Source organism: Ursus maritimus, unplaced genomic scaffold (genome assembly GCF_017311325.1).
Source record: "Ursus maritimus isolate PB19 unplaced genomic scaffold, ASM1731132v1 scaffold_23, whole genome shotgun sequence".
NCBI classification, from domain to species: domain Eukaryota; kingdom Metazoa; phylum Chordata; class Mammalia; order Carnivora; family Ursidae; genus Ursus; species Ursus maritimus.
The window spans coordinates 43,015,633-43,039,786 of record NW_024424786.1 but is presented as its reverse complement, the minus strand read 5'-3'; the positions used below and the strand labels follow the sequence as shown (position 1 = coordinate 43,039,786).

Sequence of the window (24,154 nt, the reverse complement as noted above, 5' to 3'; positions counted from 1 at the left end):
GAAAGAGACATAGAGGGTGTGCAGTGCGGTGGACTGAATGTTTGTGTCCCCCCAAATTCCTGTGTCGAAGCCCTAACCCCTGCCATGTGGTATTTGGAGACGGGCCTTTGGGGGTGGTGGGGGTTACATGGGGTCATGCAGGGGCCCCACCTGCAGGGATCAGTGCCCTTCTAAGAGAGATGCCAGACAGCTTGGTGGCTCTCTATCTGCCGCATGAGGACACAACGAGAAGGCAGTGGTCCACAAGCCAGGGAAAGAGCTCTCACCAGAAACCAAGCGCCATCAACCTTGCTCTCGGACCCCCCAGCCTCCGAAACTGTGTGTTCGAGCCCCCAGCTGTGATGTTTGGTCATGGCAGCCCCGGCTGACACACGGGTTGTCTGAAACCCACCACGTGCCACTGTCACTCCTTCTATAGCTGAGAACAGCATGTCCCAGAATCCCCTTCTCTGAACAGTTCCTGGTAAGAGTTTACCAATAAGAGGAATTTTCAAAAGATTCGTAAGGTATCCGTAAAGCAGAATTCCCTAGATGTTGTGCCAACCAGATACAACAACTTCATGGATGTCTCCGGGAGCTTCCATTTGGCCCTGGGTACGAGTGAGCAGTAGCTCTGAACACCCCTCCCGGGTTCCTACCTTACGCCCATGGTGGCCAAAGGTGGTTGGCTCTGGACCGCTCCCTGACCTGTGCGTCCCCTCTGTTCCAGCACTCCGGGTCAAAGTGAACAGTGACTGCTTCCCTTATCCTCTGGGATTTCCAGACCTTTCCCCCAAAGCTCCTCTCTTATTCAGAGAAGCCCCGCTTTCTATAGTAAGGCCTTTATTTCTGGAATACCTGGAGAGGTTCTGTTCTCTTGCTCAAGCTCAGATGGATACCATTTTCTGTAACAGGAGTGAGGCCTGGAGATGAGAACCTGCAATGTGGCCTCTGGCCTGATTATATTCAAAGGCACCTTACTGCCAGCAGTGACTGGGACACTGGTGTTCACACATGCATGGGGGCCAAAATGGTTACCTAAATAATCACCATGAGTCCCATGGAAGCTGTACAGCCAGCAGACTCCAAGCCAGGGGTGGGTGATAACCCAGCGAGACTGAACGAAAGGCCCACAGACAGCAATTGAGACATAAGTTTATTGGGGGGACTCATGGAAAGGGCATCTGGAAACGGCCCAATGGACAGAACACCCACGCAGGCATCCTCTGCGGGCACCTGCGAGATTCTATACCCACACAACGCTCTGTGGCTGCTCCCTCCTTGCGCGGCCAGCGCTCTGAGAGCAAGGCCTGCCACCCGACATTCTTCCTTACAAGGGAGATGCTCTGGATTGGCCACTCCCGGAGCCCTTGACTTGAAGGCTGAACAATACAATCTTCGACAGATCCTGCTTGGTGGGAATTTAGAGGGAGGACGGATCTGTAATTTCTCAAGACAGTGATGAACGGGGGCGTTCATGGTGTGCTTTGCCCAAACCAGCCTTCCAGCACGTACCATAAAGGGTCAAGTGACACATGCTTTTCCTTGACAGTGACAATCACACCCAGCAGTGTGTATAAGCTATGCAGTTGGTGGGCCTCTTCTAAAGGCACAGGAAAATTAGGAGGGGGAAAAAAATGAGCTCAAGGCTTTAACTATTCAGTGCATGGCCAAGTTAAAGTATCAGAAAACTTCCATGACCGCCCGAAAGAAGTCCACATCTCTTACAGCCACAGAGTGAAATTTCTGAAAATCCAAACCCAAATTCTGACCCTGTGGGGTGGCTGAACTACGCATGACATGGCCATTTCAACTCACGGCCATGTGGCCCTCCTCAGTGAAAATTAGGGCATCGATTGGGGAAGTGGAGAACCCTAAAGACTTGGATGAATTCCATTTGGAAAGACTCCAATGCAGCTGAAGACGTTGAACCTCCAAATTCCATGGAACCTCTCTTGCTGGTCGAAGCAGCCCTGTCCCTTCTCGAAGAGCGTTAGCTCGAAGGAATTCCAAGGGTCACTCCTAAGCTAGACACGTCCTCAGGAGCCCATCTCTACCACCTGCTTCCAGACCTGCACCTACTCTCAAACCCCAGCAGAGTCCGGGAGCATGGGAACAGAATCTGACCTGGGAAGACGTACTATACACAACGAAGAATTGACAGGTGTTTTGTTTCCCATTGGCAGAAACTTCGGGAATATGTACGGGAATGGCCCCTCCCCCAAGAGTGTTAGACCAAGGTGGGAGGAATGTGATGTTGGGGCTTGCCAGGAATGATAGCGGGAGATGCTACCATCCACGCGGACTTCCTGAAATCAGCGTAGATGATGGAGCCCCCCCCCCCACCCGCAGCCCAGGGCCATGGAGCCAAGGAGGGTGTAGTTACCATAATAGGAACAGTAACAACCAGAAGAGCTTGACCAGTGGTGAACTCTGGCAATGGCTCCTTGATCACTAAGTACCTGAGACCAAAACGATGGGTTTAACCACGTAAAATTGCTGATATTCCAACATTTTTTACTAGAACGACTACCATTTAACATGGTTCACAAACGGATGAGCAGCCTACCGAGAACTTCCTTGATTGGAATAAGCAAAAACACGCGAGATCTGACCAACAGACCTGGCCTGAGGCCCTGCCACGGACAGTCCTGGCCCCTCTCCCAGTCCCCAGATTTTATCCAGAGCCTCTTGAGGAAGGACCCTGCTTGTCTACCAAAAATCTATAATGTAGAGATTTCCTCCTTGCCTTCCCCCAAAGAGGTCGTTTACTCGGGCAGTTGTACTGGAGAAAAGGAAGGATCCAGATGGGGGAGGAGGGGATGGAGGAGTATAGGACCCTGGGTCTGAGCTGATGTTAATCCTGGGAAGCTGACATCACCCCCCTGGTCCTCCTTATGGAGGTCAAGCAGTGAACAGGGTTTTGATACCGGTCCATCTCACACCAAGCTCAGTGGGTCCTCCAAGCCACCCTGTAGTCAACCCCCTTGTTCTGGAAGGCAGGGGGGGTAGAGAGTCTCAGCAGGTGGAGGCTCCCTGGCTGGTGGGAGTAGGGTTGTTGTAGCAGAAACGGCTGAGGAGGATCCCCCAGAACTGCCTCTCTCTCTCCCCCAAAATAGAAAACCAAAAGGAATACTGTAAACTCAGTTGGTGGTGAGTTCAGTTTCACATGCTCTTCCAGATGTGGGGGGGTCTCTACCAGAGCAAATCAACACGGCTCCCAACACCCAGCAAATCCTTCTTCCCCTATACTCATCAATCACAAAACACAAGCAAGTGGGAAGTTAGTTTTCACCGGCCAGTGACAACAGTGCCCCTGCCCCATCTCCCCTTAGGCCCGTCAGCTCTCCAGCCCTGCGTCATGACCTAGCACTCTGGGACTTGGGGACGTCGCCATTCCACAGGACAACACCCTGATCCACGGTACTGATGACACTGTGCAGCTCGGACCTGATGACTGAGAGGCATAAATACCCTAGAAATCTTGGTGAGACACGTGCATATCAGAAGGTGGGAAGTGAACCCCACAAAATGCAGGGGCTGTGATCTCAGTGAAACGGCCAGCGCTCCAGTGGTCTGGGGCATGTTGCGACAGCCCCTCGAGAAGCAGCACCAGTTGCTAGACCCGACTGCTCCCGCCACGAAGCTGGCAGCACGATGCCTAATGGGCCTCTTTGGATTTGGGATGCAACGTGCAGCTCGTGCTGTGTGCTCTCCCAGCTGACGCCTGCCAGGTCTGAGCGGGGTCCGGAACAAGAGAAGAGTCTGCCATTCATCCAGGCTGCAGTGCCAGCTTTGCCACGGCTGGAGCCGAGTGACCCGACAGAAAGTAGACAGCTGTGGCTCTGCAGCTCCAAGGAGGTGGTCGGAGGTGGTCCTGACGTGGCTAAGGACAGAATTTCCAACAGCACCCTTGGCTTTTCATTTTACTTGGAAGGAGAGATTATCAGAGAGGTCAACACGGCCTTGTTGGCGGTGCCTACTGGATAGTGAGGGACTCGGAAGGGACAAGATTGGTCACAGAAGGCCTGGGGAAGAGGCCTGGGGAAGAAGCTCTCCTAGTGGGCACGGAGTGGGCAGACAGATATTTGCGTCCCACATAAAGCCTCACTAAAGGCCAGCTTCACAGGGGAGGCTCCCAAAAATCAGGTGGACCAGATGACCTGTCTGGACATCGCTCAGCCTGTGTCCTCAGCTGCCCTGCTTTGCATGAGCTCAACAACTCAGGCTTCCCCTCAGCAAAGCTGATACAGTTCAGCCAGTGCTGAGAGCCAGACACCCCGGAAAGAGCGCCATTCCCCAGAGGACGGCCAGCCACTCAGTGGAGGGCCAATTTCACTGAACCCCTTCTGTCATGGAAGGGACCGCAACCTGTTTTTCCTGGAGTAATCACTTGCTCTCAGTGTGACTCTGCCTTCCCTGCCTGCAAGGAATCCTGACACAGTCCCATCCAGGGACTTAAAGGAATGCCTTGGTCATATACAAGTTCGAGAACACTGTTTCTGCCTGAGAAACTCATTTCTCCACAAATGAAGTTCATCAGTGGGCTTATTGTCCATTGAACTCTGTCTTGCCATTTCCCCATCATCGTATTTTTTTTTTTAAGATTTTATTTATTTGACAGAGACAGCCAGCGAGAGAGGGAACACAAGCAGGGGGAGCGGGAGAGGAAGAAGCAGGCTCCTAGCAGAGGAGCCTGATGTGGGGCTCGATCCCAGAACACCGGGATCACACCCTGAGCCGAAGGCAGACGCTTAACGACTGAGCCACCCAGGCGCCCCCATCGTAAGTATTTTTGAGTGAAGGGATGGCCGTTTAATGGCTGGGTGACAACACTTTGCAGGACCCTAGGATGCAGTCTAGGCTCTGAAACGAGAGGCAAAGAAGGCGCTTACTATGCTGTCTGGGATGACTGGTCCTGGTTCCAAGCGGAAACTGGGGACCTACCAGGCAGTAGGGAGCATGCACCTGGACCCCAAGGGAGCCTCTGCGGCTCCCCCTCAGAACTCCCATGTCCTAGTACGCATGTGTGGGAAACTCCAGGAACCCAAAAGTGGTAGGCCCCCTGCTGGCATGGAAGCTTCAGGGATGAAGGCTTGGATCACCCCACCAGGCAAAGAACCAAGACGAGCTGTGATGAGCACAGAGGGCAAAGGGAATGGTCTGGGATGGGTAGAGGAAAAGGAAGTGGCACCTGCCTTGTTGGAGCGGCAGGAGCAAGGGCTGCTGCAGGGGTGGGTGTGCTCCTCCCCCCTCTCCCCTTCCTCCTCTAGCGAATAGGAAACGTGTTCATAGTGGCTGCCCAGTGTCTAGCGTTCACGTGACAAGATCCAGAAGGAAGCGTGGCTCAGCGAGAAGGAATGAGTGCCACCCGGACGTGGCTAAGAGGCCAACAGGACTTTGCATCTCCTCTTCTGGAAGGAGGGCCATTGTGTCCTTGGTTGTCAAGGGACAGTTGGGTTCTAGTAGGTAGAAGGATACTACTGTTTTCTTTGTTCAAAAGTTAAGCATAGGTCACCGCAGTGAGATTCCATCTCACACCTGTCAGGAGGCCGCTAGGAAAAAAATGGGAAATGACGTGCTGCTGGGGATGTGGAGAAACCGCCACCACTGTGCACCCTTTGGGGGACTTTGGGGGACTGTAAAATGATGCCATTACCACAGCAAACAGCATAGTGAGTCCTCAAAAGTGTCACGCTCGGATTACCATAGGATCCAGCAATTGCGCTGCTGGCATATTCCCACGGGACTGAAAGCAGGGTCTCAGAGAGACATTTGCAAAGAGACTTGGTGTGTTCCCAGCAGCAGGATCGGCAACAGCCAAAACGTGTGAGCAACCCAAGTGTCCACCCGTGAATGAACGGACAGGCAAAACGTGGTCCGTCCCTGCACCGGAACGGTGTCCAGCCTTAAAAAGGAAGGACATTCTGACACCTGCTATGACAGATGGGCATGAGGACACTCGGCCAAGTGAAAAGACCAGTCACAAAAGGACAAACTGGGTGATTCCACTTCTATGAGGTCCCTAGGGTCGTAAAATTCATAGCAAGTAGGACGATGGATGCCAGGGGGAGGGTGAATGGTTCGTGGAGACAGGCTTTCTGTTTTGCAAGATAAATTTCTGAAGATGGACGTTGGTGATGGTTGCACGACCGTGTGAGTTTACTTCCTGCCACAGAACTGTGAGCTTGAAAATGATTAAAATGGCAAGTTTTATATTAGGTGCATTTCACCACAAGGTTTTGAATATCCTGGAATTTAAAACTTCTTAAAAAAAAAAAAAAACAACTTGAGGGTGCCTGGGTGGTGCAGTTGGCTAAGCGGCCGACTCTTGGTTTCAGCTCAGGTCGTGGTGAGCTCGAGCCCCGCGTCAGGCTCCACACTCAGCACAGAGTGAGTCTGCTTGGGTCTCTCTCTCCTTCTGCCTCTGTTCCTCTCCCCTCGCCATGCTCACTCTCTCTCTCAAATAAATAAATCTTAAAATAAAAAAAAAGAAAAAGAAAGACTTGAAACACACACACATCCAATCAGTGTGATCTGTTCAACTGGCAGATAGAACAAGCCTTCAGGGAAAATTCCAGATCAGACAGATGTACCAGGAGCAAAACAATCTTAAGCTTTCTCTGGAAAACAGCTACTTGTGCCAGGTTTAGGAACTGCAGCCTCCCACAAACAGAAGACAGCAGCTCACCCAGACCTGAGAACAAGCCTGCGATTTTGCACTAGTCCCAGGGAAAACCGTAACCAGTGTGATGTGGGCACCAAGACACACTTCCATTGTATTTGTACGTATGCACTGATGGTTGGCCTAGACAGGGAGGCAGAACATGACCTCGGGACTTAGTGCAAGGTCATCTCTGGCCTCCCTGCCTCCTATTCCCCTCAATCAGGGGTTGGTTTACCCCAGTTCCCGTGAGGGTCTGACGGCCACATTCACTGCTGGCCTCAGCCTGTCTCCTCACCCTGCAGCCACCTGCCCAGGGCTCCTGCCTGGGTCTGCAGGTGTCCATTGTCACAATATCCCAATGACAGAAGCCTGAGGCCATGGTGGGCTGAAGACTAGATCCCCTCAAACAAGGTGGGGTCTTCTCATGACTCCTTTCCTCCCCGGCTCACTTCCCCACCTCCTTGTAGTGCTTCCTGGGACCATCACCCAAGTCAACTACTTACACTGTCCCCAAATGTTAAGTATAGTTAAAGTGGAGGGGAGGTCACAGGAGAGGCTGGGCCAGAATTGCCAGAAGCCTGTCCCAAGTCCAGGCCACGGGGAGGGAGAGAAGTGGACACAGATGGGAAATTTCTGGGCCCTAGGGAAGCGAAGAATTGGAAACTGGGCAGAGAGTATCCAACTGGAAAGATGGGAAACTGGCCAAGATGCTCTGCCTGCAAGCATCCCAACCTCGGCTCCAGGAGGCAGCTCTTCACCTGGGCTGGCAGGGGGCTAGAGGTGGCACCCACCTCCCCAGCCTCATCATACACACCTTCACACTCCTGTCCTCCAGCCACCCTTTCTGCTCTGCTAATACACCAAATCCTTACTACCTCAGGACCTTTGCACCTGCTGTTCTTATCCCGGATGCTGCAGGTCTCATTCAAGCAGAAAGAGCTTCCAGAGCTGCCTACCACCTATATTCCTTCCCAATGGCTGCTGAAACAAAAGACCACAAACTCAGAGGCTTAAAACAACAAATATTTATTCCCTTGCAGTTCTAGAGATCAGAAACCTAACGTCAAGGAGGAGGCAGGGCCAGTCCCTTCTGGAGCACCTAGGGGAGACCCCATTTCCTTGTCTTTTACAATCTTTAGGAGTCACCTCAATCCTTAGCTCAAGGTCCCTTTTCATATTCATGTTCATTAGTCATCATTAGTTCATTAGTCATGTTTATTAGTCTCTCCCCTCTGACCCCAGGGATCACACCTCATGCCTTATCTCCCCCACAAACCCCAGTGATCACGCATCACTCTCAGCCTCCTGCCTCCCTCTTATAAGGACCTTGTGATTATGCCAGCTCACCCAGATGATCCAAGATTTTCTTCTATCTCAAGATCCTTAGCTTATCACATCTGCAAAATCTCTTTTGCTAAGGTCACATACTGCCAGACCTGGGTATTAGAAGGATGTCAACATTTTAGGCTTACATCACACCTCCCCACCCTCTCACCACATCATTCTCTATCGCCATCCTTGTTCATTCTCAGCACTGCATGGATCTCAGTTGGAATTCTTGTGTTCATTTGTTTCTTTTATCAGCTACCTTCCCTTCCTCCTGTTCTGGTTTATCCATTATTTCTTTCTAGCACCATTGTTGGTGTTCAGTAAATATGTGTTAAATGTAGATAAAGATGGATGGATGGATGGATGGATGGATGGATGATGAATGATGGGTGGATGGATGGATGGGTGAGTGGATGGGTGATGGGTGGATGGGTGATGAATGATGGATGAATGATGGGTGGTGTGTGGATGATGGATGGATGAGTGGGTGGGTGGATGGATGGATGGGTAGATACATGGATGGGTGAGTGGGTGGGTGGGTGGATGGGTGCATGGGTGGATGATGGATGGGTAGACGGATGGATGGATGGGTGGATGAAGAAACACATGAATGAACAAATGAATAATCTCCCACATGCAGGACAAAGGAGAATGTAGGCTTCTGCATATATTCCCAAGATACACTTTCCATCACTGATGGTCCAGCCTGGTTGGAGAAGGGGAGAGTGGAGGAGGAGGGGGCCCCACTCACCCTTGCCCAACAGGAAAGCGAGCTAAACCTCGGAGAGACCTTTTTTTAAATCGCCAGAACTGAAACCAAAAAGGCAAAGACCAAGCCCTACACTGGTCTTGTCTCCTGGAGGATCTTAGTCAAGTGGAAGAGAACAGGTCCTAGAGCACACGGCCCTAAGGAACCAGCCTATCACCATATAAAGGGACACAGCCCTGGCATGTGCCACAATGTGGATGAACCTTGAAGACTTTAACTGAGTGGAATAAATAAGATACAAAAGACCACTAAGTGTGTGGATCCGTTTCTATGAAATGTCCAGAACAGGGCAAATCCACGGAGACTGACAGTAGGTTCGTGGTCACCAGGGGCTGGGGAGGGGGATGTGGAGTGACTGCTCACAGTACCAGGTTTCTTCTGGGGGTGACAGAATGTTCCCTAATGAGATTGTGGTGATGGCTGCACAACTCTGAATATACGGAACCACTACACACTTTAAAGAAGTGAATTGTTTGATATGTGAAATATATCTCAGTCACCCTGCTAAAGAAAGAGAAGAACCAGCCTAGTAGAGCTGGAGTGAAGGGTGAGCATGGGGAATGGAGCAGAGGTATCATCAAGTCCCCCACCACCACTCCACGGTACAGCTGGGGAAATTGAGGCCTGGTTTTCTCGGTTCATCAGAGGCAAAGCCAGGACTAGGTCCCAGGGCTCTGGACCTCTCTTCATATCCCAATACCTCCACGCCCAGTGCTGGGGATACAGAGATGAAGTGGACCCCCGTCCCCGGCTCAGGTCCTGCAGGGGGGGGTACAGGTGTGAAAAGGAAACACAGAGTTGCTCCTTGGGCCTCAGTTTCCTCATTTCTAGGGTCTGGGCACCTTGCAAGCAGGGATCACTATCTGTCTCATTCATCAGTGGATTCCCAGAGCCTAGCACAGTGCCAGGCACACTGTAAGTGCTCAGTACATGCATGTTGAATGAATCTGTACAACAGGGGATGCTGTGAGGACTGAATGATGAACTAAGGCAGGCCCTGGCTCACAGGCCGCAGGAGGGAGCAGCTGCGGTTGTCACTGTCAGTGCTGCACCTGTCCTCCGAGCACATGGCACAAATGGCAGTAGAAAGGTGAGGTCAGCACTAGGAGGGCCAGGTCCTGGGCCCGGAGGGGCCGTTCAGAGCTGCCTGGTGGCTGGGGTCTCCTCTACCCCAACTCACCTGTGCCACATGCCTCCCTGCCCCGGGGCCTTTGCTCATGCCATTTCCTCTGCTGGGGATCCCTCCTGTCCCCTTCTTACCAGAGTCACTCCTGCCCATTCCTGTGGGCTCCACCGTCCCCTCCTCAGAGAAGCCGTCCTGATCTACCTGGCCTCCTATCCAGGTGTGGCTTTACACCTTTGGGTCATCCGATTCTGAGCCGTCCTGCCTAACTTCCACTCCCTGAGGGGAGAGACTGTCTGGTTCATGAGCCTGGGGCCCAGTGCCCAGCATTTAGCCCGTCCTGACTACCTGGCCTCCTATCCAGGTGTGGTTTTACACCTTTGGGTCATCCGATTCTGAGCCGTCCTTGAGCCGTCCTGCCTAACTTCCACTCCCTGAGGGGAGAGACTGTCTGGTTCATGAGCCTGGGGCCCAGTGCCCAGCATTTAGCATATGCTCAGTAAATACCTGTAGGGGCAGAACTCTCCCTGGGGGGGAAAGGGGGTACAACCTCACAGGCTTGGAGGGGCCACAGGAGGGGCCTCAGTAGGGCTGTTCCACACCCCACCCCTGATCCAGAAGCAGCAGGGCAATGGGGGACCCCAGAAGGGCCCTGTCGGGACCCTGCCAGACCCTGCCTCCTGCCCCCAGGGACCCCAGCAGAGGAGGGTCCTGGCCTGCACCCTCGGGAGGGGGCGTGGGGTGGGGTGTGGCGGGACCCGTGGCAGGGGACGATTAAAAATAAAGTTCCGCTCTACTGGAAAGAGGGCAGGGCGGTGGCGGTTCGGAGCATGAGGATAGGATGCCAGGGAGCCGGGACTGTGGCCCTGTCACCTCAGCACTGAGTCCTACACCTTGTGGCGGGAGGGTGGGCTTCAGTGGGTGAATGCCGCCAGGCCCACACACGGAGCCTGAGGCCGTGGTTTCGGGTGCCAGCCCAGCTGGGGCTCTCTCACGGTCCCTGCAGGAGCCCGGCCTCCGGACCCGTCCCCCACAGCCCTGACGTGCTGCTCCACGCGGGGACACCGCCTGGGGACGCTGGGTGGCAAGGGGACCCAGCAAACACAGGCCAAGGATGGCATTCCCATTTACAAGCACCTCTCATTAGTTTTGAAAGAAACCAATTTCCAGACCAAATAAGGCTCGGACTTCAGAGCTGCAGCCCACTTCACACGATTCCTTTTAAGTGTCCAAATGCAATTACGCTTGGAACTTGCCTGGATTCGGCCTCCCCCAGCCTCCCCCCTCCCCCTGGCCTCCCCATGTAAACAAGCAGCCCAGCTGGGCCCCAGCTGGCCTGCCCTAGGAGAGGAGCGGAGGGTCACCGCTGCCTGCTCTCTGCCCAGCCTCTCTCTCAGTCCTGGGCGTGGCCATGAGCTTCAGTATTCTAGAGCCCTCCCCTCACACTCTCCCTAAAAACAAAGGCCCCGGAAGGCCAGCTGGACCCTGCAGGGAACAGACCTAGGCTACCCCCTCGGCTCTGAGATTTGCACTTGAGTGGGGACATCAGGTTCCTCCAGGGGCAAGAGGCCTGGAGGTCCCAGGGCAGGTGCGAGGGAAGCTGTATTTCTGGGTTCTCTTCCCGATGCCCACCCCACCCCCAATCTGGGCACCATTTGCTCCCACAGGGAAAGCACTGAGGGGAATTCCCTTGGGCTCCCCGGGCCATGAGAAAGTTGGCGCAGGGCAAGGGGGGGCCTTCCCGGGTGGCTCCCTGGGAAGCCACTTGTCCTCACAGCCACCCCTGGGGCTCCTGCATCCCCCTTCAGGCTTTGGCTCACTGCCCCAGGACCCTGAGAAGGCTCGCAGAGTAGGGGGGAAGCCTGACTCATCCCCCGCGGAGCAGGCACGCATAGCCCATCGACCGCACCCCCCCTCCACCAGGCAAGAGCTGTGATTTTCCACTTGCGCCATCTGATTGCTATTAGGGCCGGGAAAAGGGGGTTCCTGGTTCCATACGCCGGCAGGGGGCCTTGGGCAGATTCCAGGTGGGAAAGGGGATGGGGTGGCCCCTGGGTAGCACTGCTGTCCTGCTGCCCAGCCAATGTCTCAAGAGTGCCTCCAACGCCCCCTCCATGGACCCCTCACCTTGCTACCTCCTGGCTTCTCTGTAACAGCCTCTGAATATATTTCAACAACTGGATGGGGACTGTCCCTCCTGGGCCTGCGCACCCCCAAAATGACCAGTGGGAGCAGAAGGAAGGAACCAAGCAAGTGCACAGCCCAGTGCTTTCTCCAGGGCAGCCCTGAGGAGCTGCAGGACGCGAGGGAGATTAACAGCTGGACTCTGGCAGCAGTGCTCTGGCCAACATGACGTCACCAGGCGGGGAGATGAGTTCCCAGTGAGGCTGGGGGGGCGGGGGTTGCTCCAGAGCGGGGCATTCCTTCCCGAAGCTTCATCCAGCTCTGGCTCAGCCCCTCCCCCCTCCTCCTCCCTGTCCCCCTCCCTCCGGGCCTGGAATTGGGTTTGGGGCGGGTTCTGCTCCTCAAGCCATCTCCTCCACAGGCAGGCAGGCAGGCAGGCAGGCAAGGGCTGTCCTCGACTCTGAGCTCGCCTCTTCCGAGGCTCCAGGCACTGCTCTGTGCTGGCCTGCTGCCCCGGGGATCCGCAGCCAGAGGCGGGTGTCGCGCTCCACGAAGGAGAGACCGCGGAAGGTCAGGACAGCTGCAGGTAGCTGTGTGGGGGCCCGGGGCCCAGGGGAGGGTGTTCTGGCAACCAGGGCTGCAGGGAGAAGCCCAGGCAGGGAGGGAGAACGAGGTGGGTGCTGTCAGGGCACTTGGCTCCCAGAAATCGTGTGGCTCCGAGCAGGAACCCTGGGGCTCCAGGGAGAACTCGGGCACACTCCCCAGCCTCTGAGCGTCCCCGTCCTGGGTGGCAGGCCCTGGCATGCTGGCAGTGCCTGACCCCCACACTGTCCTCTACTTCCAACTCCTGCTCTGTCCTCCTGGCAGAGGGTGGGGGCTCCCCTCTGTCCCTACCCCCACCCACGCCAGCCATCCAAGTCTGCTTTCTGGGGCGGGAAGGGAACACCCAGCCGGCTGCGTCCCAAGTGCAGAGAGATGGCTCCCACTGTTTGCAGGCACGCCTGCTGCCCTGCCTGCTTGCAGCGGCTCTGAGCTCGGGCCCAGGACACGGAGCGCCTGCATCCCACCCTGTCCCCTGCAGATGGCACCTGCCGTCCCCAGATTAGCCTCTTCCAGCCGAGCTGTGAGCAGGGGACCCCAGACCCTGGAATGGGAAATGCAGCCTCCCTCGGGTGGGGGGCGGGCCGGTGACAGCTGGGAGGAGAGGGTTGGGGGATGGCAGTCTGTGCCCACCTGGGCCTCCTGGAGGACAGCCTCACCTGTCACCAGCAAGCGTCGGGCTGGGCTGTGGAAGGGGGGGGGATGGAAGGAGAGGAGGCAGACAGGTAGCCAGAGCCCTTTGAGGCCTGGTGCTTTGCAGGGCGGGTCAGGAGTGCGCGGAGCTGACGGCTATTCGTGTCTGCTTCAGCAGAAGCCAGATCCCAACCCAAGGAGCGCACACACTCACCCACGCTCACCCACGCCACACACGCCACACACACGTCTTCTCAGGGCCCATCTGGGGTTCCCTGGCTTCCAGATCTCTGCGTGAGTGCAGGAGCCTTTCAGACTGCCCGTGGCAGGGCATTAGGAGAGCTCGGAGAACACTAGGGACACCCACCCATGGACGCAATCAGCAGGGTGAGCGAGGGGCCCTGACTTCGTGCCTGGCCCCAGCTGGCTGCCCTTGGGGGACATCTGGGTACTGGGGGGGGGGTCTAGTTTGGCTGAGGTGAAAGGGCAAGGCTCGCAGTCAGGACGTCCTCGAGGGTCCAGGCCTAGGGGTGGTGTGCAACCAGAATGACCACCAAGTAGAGTAGGAGCATTGTGGGTGGGGGGCAAAGGGGACCAGCAAGGATGGGGGAGAGGCCGGTAGCTTGTGGTTGCAGGGGGAGAGCTTGGGCAAGTCCCAGCCTCCGGGGAGGCCTGTCTGAGGCCCGGCTGGAAGCAAGATGATGCATGGAGGGGGTGTGGGGCTCTAGAGACACACTTGGTGGCACCCGCTCTCTGCACGCACACACTGCACACACACCGGACTTGCCCACTTCCTCTGGAGCACAAGGGCTCCCACTCCACGGACAGCCACCTGGGGCGCTGCTGCCACCCCACTGTCACCGCATGCCGCACTGTGACCCACACGCCAAGCGCACATGTGCACTCGCCCACACGGCGAGGCACACAGCTGCGCTATCCAGGCGTGGGCCCGAAGGGCGCCCTAGGCGGCCAGGCTGGGAGGTGAGTGAGACCACTCTTGGCCACCCTTCCCCAACAATGACGGGTGCGCCTGCCTGGGTCCTGCCCTGGCTAGGGGTGCAGAGGGACACACGGCCACAGCAGGCCGGGAAGGAATTCCAGGGGAGGCTGGCAGAGCAGCCCAGCATTCCCTCCGGGAGGAGGGCAGGACCACGGCTTGCAGCTCGGCCTCAGTTTCCCCACCTGCACAGTAGGAAGGCTAGGTGCTTGCCTGCTGGGGCAGGGCTCGATTGGGGGACAGGAGTCCATTCGAAGGGGACCTGGGGCACATGGACCAATGAGCTCTGCCTGGCCAGGGTGGAGCTGTCTCCATCAGGCAGGGATGCCCCTGTCCCCGGGGCCATCACCCCTTCCAGGCCTCCTGACCTGCAGGCCCGGCCAAGTACTGCTGCCTGTCCTCCAGTCTGGAGCCAGGGCTGCCACAGAGCCTCCCGGCCTGCTCCCTCCAGCTGTTCCTGCCTCTGCAGCCCCTCTGGGCTCAATGATACTCAGTCTCCAAACTGCAGTGGATGCAGTGGATGCGGCTGTTCCCGCGGGGCCCTGGGCAGGTGACCAGGTGACCATACCTCCATGGGCCCCGTCACAGGGGCGTGAGGACTCCTGCCTCATAGCTGACAATGAGGACCAAGTGCTGCGATGGCCATTGGCTGGCTGGCACAGTGTCCACCTGTTGCGGAAAGACCCGACACCTTAGCGAGTTACAAACATGGGGCCTGACCAAGCTGCTGGGACTGACTGCCGGGAAGCCCTGTGCCCCCGTGGGCTGGCACAAAGGAGGTACACAGCAAATGTGTGTGGGCATAAATGCGTGTCCCCAGAAGCCATCTGGCTTCAGAAATCTCACAGATCAAGCAAGAAGGGGTGAGGAGAGGGGCTTCTCCCCCAGCAAGCAGCAGTGTGCATCTAGGCGGTGATGAAGGGGTGAAGGAGGAGCCCAGGCAGGAGGGGGCAGTGCGTGCAGGCGTGACCCGCCCAGAAACCCGAAGGACAGTCCCTGTGCCTCCCGTACAGCCCTGAGGGAGCCAAGGGCTTGCCTGTCTGCCTTGCCTCTAAGGCAAGAGCCGTGGGTGCTGCAAGGTGGAGGGGCTTTCTGGCCGGCTGGGGAACACCGCTGCCCTGACGCTACTCTTTCTGCCTTTGCCAGGGTAGGTGTGCGGGCCGGCACACAGGGGCAGAGCCGTGAGGAATCTGGACTCACCAGGCCTGGAGATGGTGGGGAACTGTTCCTGGGAGGCCCATCCTGGCGGCCGGAGCAAGGCAAGTGTTGCCAGGCAGCAGAGGGGGCTCTGGGCACGGCGGGGCCGGGTGTGGCAGGAGAGGCAAGCTCAGCCCAGCATCTCCTTCCCCTAAACTCTGCCACCCAGGCCCATCCTGTGTCTCAGGACTCATAGGTGGGCAGCAGACCCTCCGGGCTATGTGGCCTGGCTCCAGTTTCAGGGGCCCCCCGGATCGCCAGTATCCTCATCAGCCTCGAATCCCTTCCCCACGCACACCCTGCGAGCTGTTACCACCTCCAGCAGCCTTGTCCTGTATCTTCCCTGCAGAGATGGGTGGTCAGCTATGTCCCACAGCCAGGCCCTGTCAGAGGCCCCAAGAAGCTGGCTCCAAGGTGGCCCTGATGTCACGGGCCCCACAGAGCCCCACCGGCTCTGGGCCACCCTGCCCGTGCCGCTCAAGGCCGGGGTCTGGTAGTCACAGTTTCTGTGCAGGCACCAGCCGTGGCCGAGACCCTGACACAGCATCAGGCCAACCCAGCCCTTCTGCCCTTCCCAGCCCCCCACTTCTCTGAGCTCCTTGAAAATTCTGGAATTCCCTTCTAAATCCCGGGGAAAACATTCTCCAAGTTGGAAGGACGTTTTGAGTTTATCTAGTACAATCTCATCCACACTTGAGGAAACTGAGGCTCACGACAGCAGGATAACTTGACTGGGATAAGCCCAGAGGTCGGAACAGAGGCTGGACTCTTGCCCAGGACCTGTGGCCCTTGGTCTTCTCCCCTAGTGACCACTGTGGAGCAGCAGCCATGGGAGGCAGAGATGGGACTGGTTGGGCGAAGTCTCCAGAAATCCCCAGAGAAGAGACAGAGCCCAGGGAGGGGGGCCGGGCTCCAGAGCAAGCATTTTACAAGGCGGTATGTGGCTGGGGTGGCAGCTACACGCCCGGTGACTCAGCCGGCCCTCCCGCTCCCACTCCGAGGAGGGGATTGCAGGCTTTTTCCAGCCTGCGAGGCGCTCTGAGTGACCCCTCAGCGTGGGCTTGTCTGGGCACTGGGTCTCGCGGACCACTGCTCCGTAGCCTGGAGTGGTCAAAGCCACCAACAGAAAAGGCTGAAGAAAAAGCAAGCTAAGGGGTTTGGGGGTTGACAGAGATGCTGAGCCAATAAATGTGCCTAGGGGATGATGGGTGGTGAATAAGACCCCCTTCATGTGCTTGCCCCGACGTCACAGTCTCCCCAAAGTTTGGCCAACACCTCTGGGCTCTGCTTGCAGGCTCCCTTGACAGAAGCACCCTCCCCCCCGTTATGAGGTATCTGGCAAAGCTGGGGGCCATCTGGAAGGTGGCAGAATGTTCCAGCCTCAAGAACCTTTCTGTTTGTTTTCTTTTGGGGAGATTCATGAGCAATGGGAACCAATACCCAGCATTAGACGGGGACCGGGGTGGGGGGGTGTCAGGTCCAGGCTCTGTGAGGAGTGCTGGGATGGACTAGTGATGTCTGCCGGGCTCAGGGAGGGGAGCGACAGACCTCTGGGCAGCCTTGTCGTTTGGAATGGGAGGTCAAAGTGACAGCCTGAGAACGAATCCAGCTTGTAGATGTGTTATGTTTGGCCCACACAATGTTTTTTAAATGTGAACATTTAAAGATCAGGGTAGTTCACGTTATAATCTAGGGTTCTAGCTTCTCTGGGGAGGCGGGAAAGGATAATGGGCCACTCAGCCCACAGTCCTGTTCCAACCGCCCCCTGCTCACCCCCAGCATCCACCAGCTGCCCACTTTGCTCAGGACAGGGGCTCTCCAGTTTGCACCCCCCCCCAAGTTTCTTGCACCTGGCCCAGCTTCACGTATTCATCCCCAGCCCTGACCCTACAGGCAAGATACTCAGCCCGGTGCACCCTGTCAGTCAGACAGGGTATCAAAGTGCTTCCACAGAGCCGCCCCAAGAGTCTCTGCCTCCACAGGGGGGCCCTGGGCCGCATCCGGATCCCTCATGATCCAGAAACCCAGGGTCACCCGGCCCTGCAGTGGACCGCCTCAGAGTCGCCAGGTCTCTCTGATGGTGCTGTGGGACAGGTTCCCACTCCAGCTAGGGCCAAGGTCCACTTTTTTCAATCAATTATTTTATTCTATTTTTTAAATAAATATTTTCACGTTTTGGAGTGAAAAACGGCAAATGTACAGAAAATTTGCAAGGACAGCACAGCACAGACGCACGTGTCCTTCACCAGCTGGTAACCTTTGCCGCCTGCGCTCTCTCTCTCTATGGGTCTCATGATAGACCCTTTCCCAGAACTGTTGGAAAGTAAATTGCAGACACCAAGCCCCTGTGCCCCCGAATAGCCTGGAGCCTCTGAGAACAAGGCCCTTCCAGTAGAGAGCCTCCTCCTGCTCAGAAAAATCTAACGTTGGTGCAGTACGAGGATACACAGTCCAGACGCACGTTTCCCCGCCACCCCGCTAATACCCTTCACAGCAACCGTAAGGGCCACTCTAAAATCTGGGATACGGCGTCGCCTTCGTTGGCCACGGCTCTCCATTCTCCTTCAATCTGGAAAGGTTCCTCCGTTGTTCCGTGTCTTTCATGACACGGACACCTTTTGACCAGTCTATTCTGACAGGTGGGCAGTCCTGGGCCTTTATTAGGGACTGTTTTCACTGTCCCTCCCCTAGGCTGCTAGCCACAGACTCTGGGACACAGAGTGGTGGCATTATGTGGGAGCAGGGGTGGCTTCTGCTCTAGCTACAGCCAGCGCATTGTTCCAGAGCCGGTGACGCTTCCAGCCTGTGATCGGGACCAGCACGCCTGGACACAGGTGCAGGTTTGGGGGTGGGGCCCGGCCCGCATCACAGGTGTCTCCCCCTCTGCACCTGCCCAGATGTGTCCTGACGTGAGCGAGGCCCCGGAGCTCTACAGCCGCGGCTTCCTGACCATCGAGCAGATCACCAAGCTGCCACCGCCCGCCGTCATGAACTACATCTTCCTGCTCCTCTGTCTGTGCGGCCTGGTGGGCAACGGCCTGGTCCTCTGGTTTTTCGGCTTCTCCATCAAGAGGAGCCCCTTCTCTGTCTACTTCCTGCACCTGGCTGGCGCCGACGTCGGCTACCTCTTCAGCAAGGCCGTGTTCTCCATCCTGAACACGGGAGGCTTCCTGGGCACATTCGCCGACTATGTCCGTGCCGTGTCCAGGATCCTGGGACTCTGCACCTTTGTCGCCGGCGTGAGCCTCCTGCCCGCCATCAGCTCGGAGCGCTGCTTATCCGTCATCTTCCCCGTCTGGTACTGGCGCCGTCGGCCCAAGCGCCTGTCGGCCGTGGTGTGCACCCTGCTCTGGACCCTGTCGCTCCTGGTCACCAGCATCCACAACTACTTCTGCGTGTACCTAGCCCACCGGGGCTCCGGCGGGGCCTGCAGGCCCATGGACGCCTTCCTGGGCATCTTGCTTTTCCTCATCTTCTGCCCACTCATGGTGCTGCCCTGCCTGCTGCTCACCCTGCATGTGGAATGCCGGGCCCGGCGGCGCCAGCGCTCTGCCAAGCTCAACCACGTCATCCTGGCCGTGGTCTCCGTTTTCCTCGTGTCCTCCATCTACTTAGGGATCGACTGGTTCCTCTTCTGGGTCTTCCAGATCCCGGCCCCCTTCCCAGAGTACATCACCGACCTATGCATCTGCATCCACGGCAGCGCCAAGCCCATCGTCTACTTCCTGGCCGGGAGGGACAAGTCACAGCGGCTCTGGGAACCTCTCAGGGTGGTCTTCCAGCGGGCCCTGCGAGACGGAGCCGAGCTGGGGGAGGCCGGGAGCGGCACGCCCAACACGGTCACCATGGAGATGCAGTGCCCCTCTGGGAACGCCTCCTGAGAGGCCAGTACCGGAGGGCGGCAGGGGCCGTGGCCTCCACAGACCCTCTGCCACAGGACAGGAGCTGGGCAGCTGCCCCAGTGCCCAAAAGCAGGGAGGAAAGTCTGCTTCCTGCCCCTCATGCCTCCTCCTCCGTGGGCTGGAGGCTCTAGGGGCGGCCGGCCAGAAGACCGGGCAGCCGGCTGCACACAGGAGCCCCGGCCCGGACAGGCTCCCCCAACCATTCTCCTCCATGACCAGAGGCCCACGGTTCGGAAGTGGCCCCCGGGGGGGTGGGGCTCCTCTGCCTCCCAGGCTGGTAGGGAAAGGAGAGGAGGGAGGGGTCACCTAGTCCCGTCCACCTCCTGCCCCTTTCCATCAGCTCTCCTTGAAAATGACGCAGCCAGCACCACCGCCCCCTGGGCAGCAGCTTCGCCCCCATCAGGGCATCGGTTCTCTCCATTCCATCCCCTCGAGGTAGTACTGGCAAGCCAACCTGAACAAAACGGTGCTATCTGGAAGAAGGTTCTGGCTAACCTGCCTCGTAGTTCCATCTTTCTGCACCCAACATCCCCGCCCCAAATCCTTTGGTGACTTTAATGGGGGAGTTTCCAGTCATGGCAAGCAGCTGGACAGGAGGGGGCCTCGGCCAGCTGGGGCAGGTCACTCTCTTCTCTGACTCCATGCGGGTCAGCCCCTGGGCAGCCTCCCAGAGTGCGGAGTGTGTCCGCACTGCTGTGCACCTGGTCCTCAAACTTGGCCAACTGTCCAGGAGTCTCTGGGCTCCAGCCCCCACCTGGGAGTGGGCACTGGCTCTACCTGGCCACCCCAGCCCAACTCCAAGCACAATGGCCCCGTGTAGCCAATGCAAGTTTTATGAAAGACAAAAAATGTATATCAATAAACGTTTTATATTGTGCACTGAGCAAGGCCTCCTGCCTTCTGTCCTGTCTGCACCTGCTCCACGGTGAGGCGCCTTCGGCGACAAGCAGCCCAGAAGGTAGCCTTTCCAGCTGTGCCCCACTCACCCAACCTGTTCTGTACCCCAACACCCGTGCTCCTCTCCCGGTTGGTCCGTCCATGCCTCTGGAGTGTTCCCTCTCCTGGTAGTAGGGTATCCGCCTCTCCACCTGATGGAGATTTGGTCAGCCACACTGTCCTGTTGGCTAAAGCCTATGCCCTTTCTCAAACATTCAGGGCCCCTGCTCCCCTCGGAAACAGTTTTCATCATGCCTGCTCAGTGCCGGGCCTTGTGCTGGTTAACACAGGCCCTGCCTGTAAGGAACACAGTGTGTCCACACAGAGGCTCCCTGGGTGGGGCTGCTGCTTCTCCTACTGCTACCTGTCGAGAATGCCCCTCCGTCCCACCCTCTCTGAGGCCGGGGCTGGGGCTGGCCTCCCTAAGCCTGGTACCTCCTCACTGCCCAGCAATAGGGCTGGAGCCCCTCCCAGGAGACAGCTCAACTAAGACCCAGCCAGAGGCTCTCTGCCTACCCCCCTGCCTCCAGCCAGTCCCCAGAGAGGCCCGTCTTGGGCTCCAGGTGTCCAGCCTGGGATCCCAGCCCCACTGTGGGGAAGCTCTGGGGAAACCTGCTCACTACATGGGCTCAAGGAGAGACCAGGGCAGAGGCACCAGTGGCCCAGGCTAGGGCAGGCCCCCGTCTGCAGAAAGCAGGGAGAGGGCAGGGCAAGGGTGGCGAGTGGGCAGGTAGCTAAGGGAACCAACTGCCTGCCCATCCAGGGAGCAGCAGTACCTGCAGCCTCTCCTGCTGGCCTGCCTGGAGGCTGGCATTCTACCCACAGACACTGGACTTACTCTGTTTTACCCTGGTCATCCCAAAGCAAGGGCTGCGGGACCACCCTGGGGTGGGCTGACCCCCAAGTGCACTTCTTGGTGACCAGTCTGCCAGGTGGCCAGATTCGTTCCTCCTGGCCTCTCCAGGCCTCTGCTCCCATGTTCCCCTTTCCAACAGTCCCAGCTACTCCTCCTTCAAGGTCACTGCTCTACAGAGAGAGGACCCCGCATGTCTGGAGGCAGAGGAGCTTCAGATGGTGGAGGTCAGTGTGCCTGCCTTTCCCACTCCCAACCTGGGGTGCACCCTCCCCCTCCTTCCACACTCTCCCCCTCACCCCCGCTAAGCCAGTCCAAGAATCCCAGAAAAGCAGAGTTGGAGGCCTCACATGTGATACTTCTGGGGACTCAGAGAAGCCAGGTTGGGTCCTGAGGACACATGCAAGGGGTGGGACCTGTTTACTGGGAAACCTCCTACCAGTAGGCCTCCATCGTGACAGGAATGCCTCCCAGTCCTGAGAGGGGCCCAGGGGCCTCTGGGGAGCTGCCCACTCGGGGCCCAGTGAATCCCAGTCCCTGAGAGTTCCCACCCCAGGCCTCTAGCCCTGAGTCCCCTGCCAGGAGCTACCCACCCCACCACCCCCAGGAGCTTAAAGGGACCACCCTGCCTGGGTGCAGCTGCAGCAGCTAGGAGACCTAGCCCAGTGGGCAGGCAGGCAGCCTCACTCGCAGCAGGGCCTGGAGGTCAGGGAAGGGCTGGGCCCCTATAGGAATGCGCATCTATCCATGCTTAGTGGGCTGTAGGCCTGGGAGGGTCAGGGGGTGAACTCCAGGATCACCCCCACCCAGACTCCAGACCCTTCTCAGGTGCAGATCCCTACAGTCTTTCCAGGGAGCGAGACTTCCCCTCCCGGCTATGGTCCTGCCAGAGATCAACAACACATCCCGTCCACACCCTGGACCACCTCGCATCTGTGCTAATGGAGGGGCAGGAGCAGAAGGGAAGGTCACTCTCCCCCTCCCTCCTTGGGTATTGAATTATTAAAGAAGCCAGGCAGCTGGATGAAGGGGGGGGGCAGAGAAGCCTCTGCTATCCCCCACCAAAGGCAGCTCAGATGGGCCCACTCCCAGCCTCCTTCCTTCTGCATGTCTGGGAAAAGCAGGAAACAGACAGCCCGGAGCATCGCAGGTGTCTACCCCGGAACTGTCTGGAGCAAGGGGTCTGTCCTCCCTCCCCTGACCACTGCGGGTCAGCCGAATTCAGGGTGGGGGTATCACCATCCCTACCAAGGAGCTCCTAGGTGGCTGTACAAGGAATGAATTCTTGTCTCCCTGTCCCCCAGCTCCAGCTGTTACTAAACATGACTTGCTATCACTACCAGATATGCAGGTCCAGGAGGAGAAAGGGGCCGGGTTGGGCTGTGGGGCCCTGCTTTCTGTGTCTCCCACCATGGCTGTCTGGACAAGCACAATCCTAGATGACGCAAAGGACAAACAGGGTCAAATGTGGAAAGTCAAGAGCAAGCCTCAGGGAGACAGGGGGTTACCACCCACAAGCCATGGGCCTAGGTTTTCTAACAGACCCAGCACAGGCCTCAGGAACTGTCCTAAATACCTGGTCAGGGACAGGGCAGGGCCTAGGTGGCTGGGAGGGAGCAGGTGGCCAGGAAGGAGGGAAGAGGAAAAGGCCAACCTCCAGCCCTAGGGACTAGGTCATGGACTGCTATTTGCAGAGGACCTACTGTGTGCAGTGGGCCCTGGGCTAAAAGCTCCACCTGCAAAGCTCATTTAATCTGCACAGCTGGGCTCCCAGGGACAGCCTGTTCCAGCCCAGTGAGGAACCTCAGTTCGGTCCAAATGCTCTGGCGGCTACCTGATTGCCCTGGAAGCCAGGCCACTGGCCTTCGTATTCCCACAAGGAAAGCACTGGCAATTGGGGCCCCAGGGACACCACGTGGATTATACAGGACAGGCCCATCACAGCCCAAGGACAATCCAGACCGGCCTTCTCAGAGCCCACAGTTCATCACCTGAGACCGAAGGAGGGGACAGGCCAGGCTCGGGCTGACGGCAGCTGAGGCAGGTGGGGATGGGCAGAGTATGCGGGTTCAGTAGACAGCACAGCACACGGCCTGAGAGCTGAGGTCTCTTCCTGTCTCCATGTCCTGTCTTAGTAAGACCAATCGGAATGCCTCTCTGGCATCGGCCTCGCTTTCTCCAATCCCCTGTCGGCTGTGGTTGTGAGATAATTGAGTTTGCTACTTGGAGCCAGAAATCTGAAAGCTGACCTCTTTTGCACATGCACTTCTCAATCTAGAATCCTCCACCAAGACGCTCCATCTTTCCCAGGAGCCACGGGATCCATCTAGAAGGTGGGACGAAGGGATGGGTCCATTTATGGTCCAGCCTCTCCCAAGACGGGAAGAAGCCCAGCCCAGACCAAGGAAATGTGTCCTTAAACACGGGGGTGAAAAGACCGGGGAGCTATGAAAAATCATCGCAGAAATAACCCCCACCCACCCACCACCAAATCGGGGCAACTCTGAATCCGAGCACGGAAATCCTGTATCTGAAGCCAGTGGGGGCTGCAGACAACAGGACACAGTTAACAGAATGAAAGTTCATGGAAAACTCTGCTCCAGTGAGTCAGAATGCCAGCACCAAGTTTCCTGGCAATTTGGAAGAAGGCTCACCTACTCGGGCAGATTTTGGGGAAAAAAAAAAAAAAAAAAAAACAAAGAAAAGAAAAAAAAATATTTATGATTGACTTAATCGTGGTCTGATTTAGGTACAATGCAGTGAACCCGTTTAAGGTACAGTGGACAATCTGAGACACATGTAGGTATGCTCACGTCCTCACCAAACCAGTACGTGGAATGTCTGCGTCCTCCCCCAAAGAAGAATCCATCACTCCCCCCACAAGAATTTCCTACTGCCCCAGAGCACCCAGGACCTCACCCCCAGCCCTGCCTGCAGCCTTGGAGACCACTCCTCTCGGCTTCAGCCACTCCAGGTTACGCAGGACAGACAGCTTCCTGGGCGCATTCCTACACCATGTCAGCCAGGACTCTCAAGGACAAGCAG

General features: G+C 57.1%; 1 protein-coding gene across 5 annotated transcripts; it reads left to right on the top strand.

The window, feature by feature from the left end:
* Positions 1 to 12,419: 12,419 nt before the first annotated feature.
* MRGPRF (MAS related GPR family member F) lies at positions 12,420 to 20,203 on the top strand. 5 transcript variants are annotated; one of them, XM_008699646.2, is made up of 4 exons: positions 12,420 to 12,577; positions 12,987 to 13,114; positions 15,368 to 15,480; positions 18,316 to 20,203. In XM_008699646.2, exons 3-4 carry the CDS (start codon positions 15,433 to 15,435, stop codon positions 19,297 to 19,299), a joined length of 1,032 nt encoding a protein of 343 aa, XP_008697868.1. In that variant the 5' UTR covers positions 12,420 to 12,577; positions 12,987 to 13,114; positions 15,368 to 15,432; the 3' UTR covers positions 19,300 to 20,203. The 5 variants fall into 5 exon arrangements, with proteins under 5 accessions (XP_008697868.1, XP_008697869.1, XP_040495513.1 ...); XM_008699647.2 differs by lacking the exon at positions 12,987 to 13,114 and having other exon boundaries at positions 12,420 to 12,561; XM_040639579.1 differs by lacking the exon at positions 12,987 to 13,114 and having other exon boundaries at positions 15,373 to 15,480.
* Positions 20,204 to 24,154: the final 3,951 nt, after the last annotated feature.

Excerpts from the sequence above, each read along its gene's own strand:
- MRGPRF (XM_008699647.2), top strand. The coding sequence starts at position 15,433 with ATGGTGGGGAACTGTTCCTGGGAGGCCCATCCTGGCGGCCGGAGCAAG. Across the intron at positions 15,481-18,315 it reads ATCCTGGCGGCCGGAGCAAG|ATGTGTCCTGACGTGAGCGA; the intron begins GCAAGTGTTGCC and ends GCACCTGCCCAG.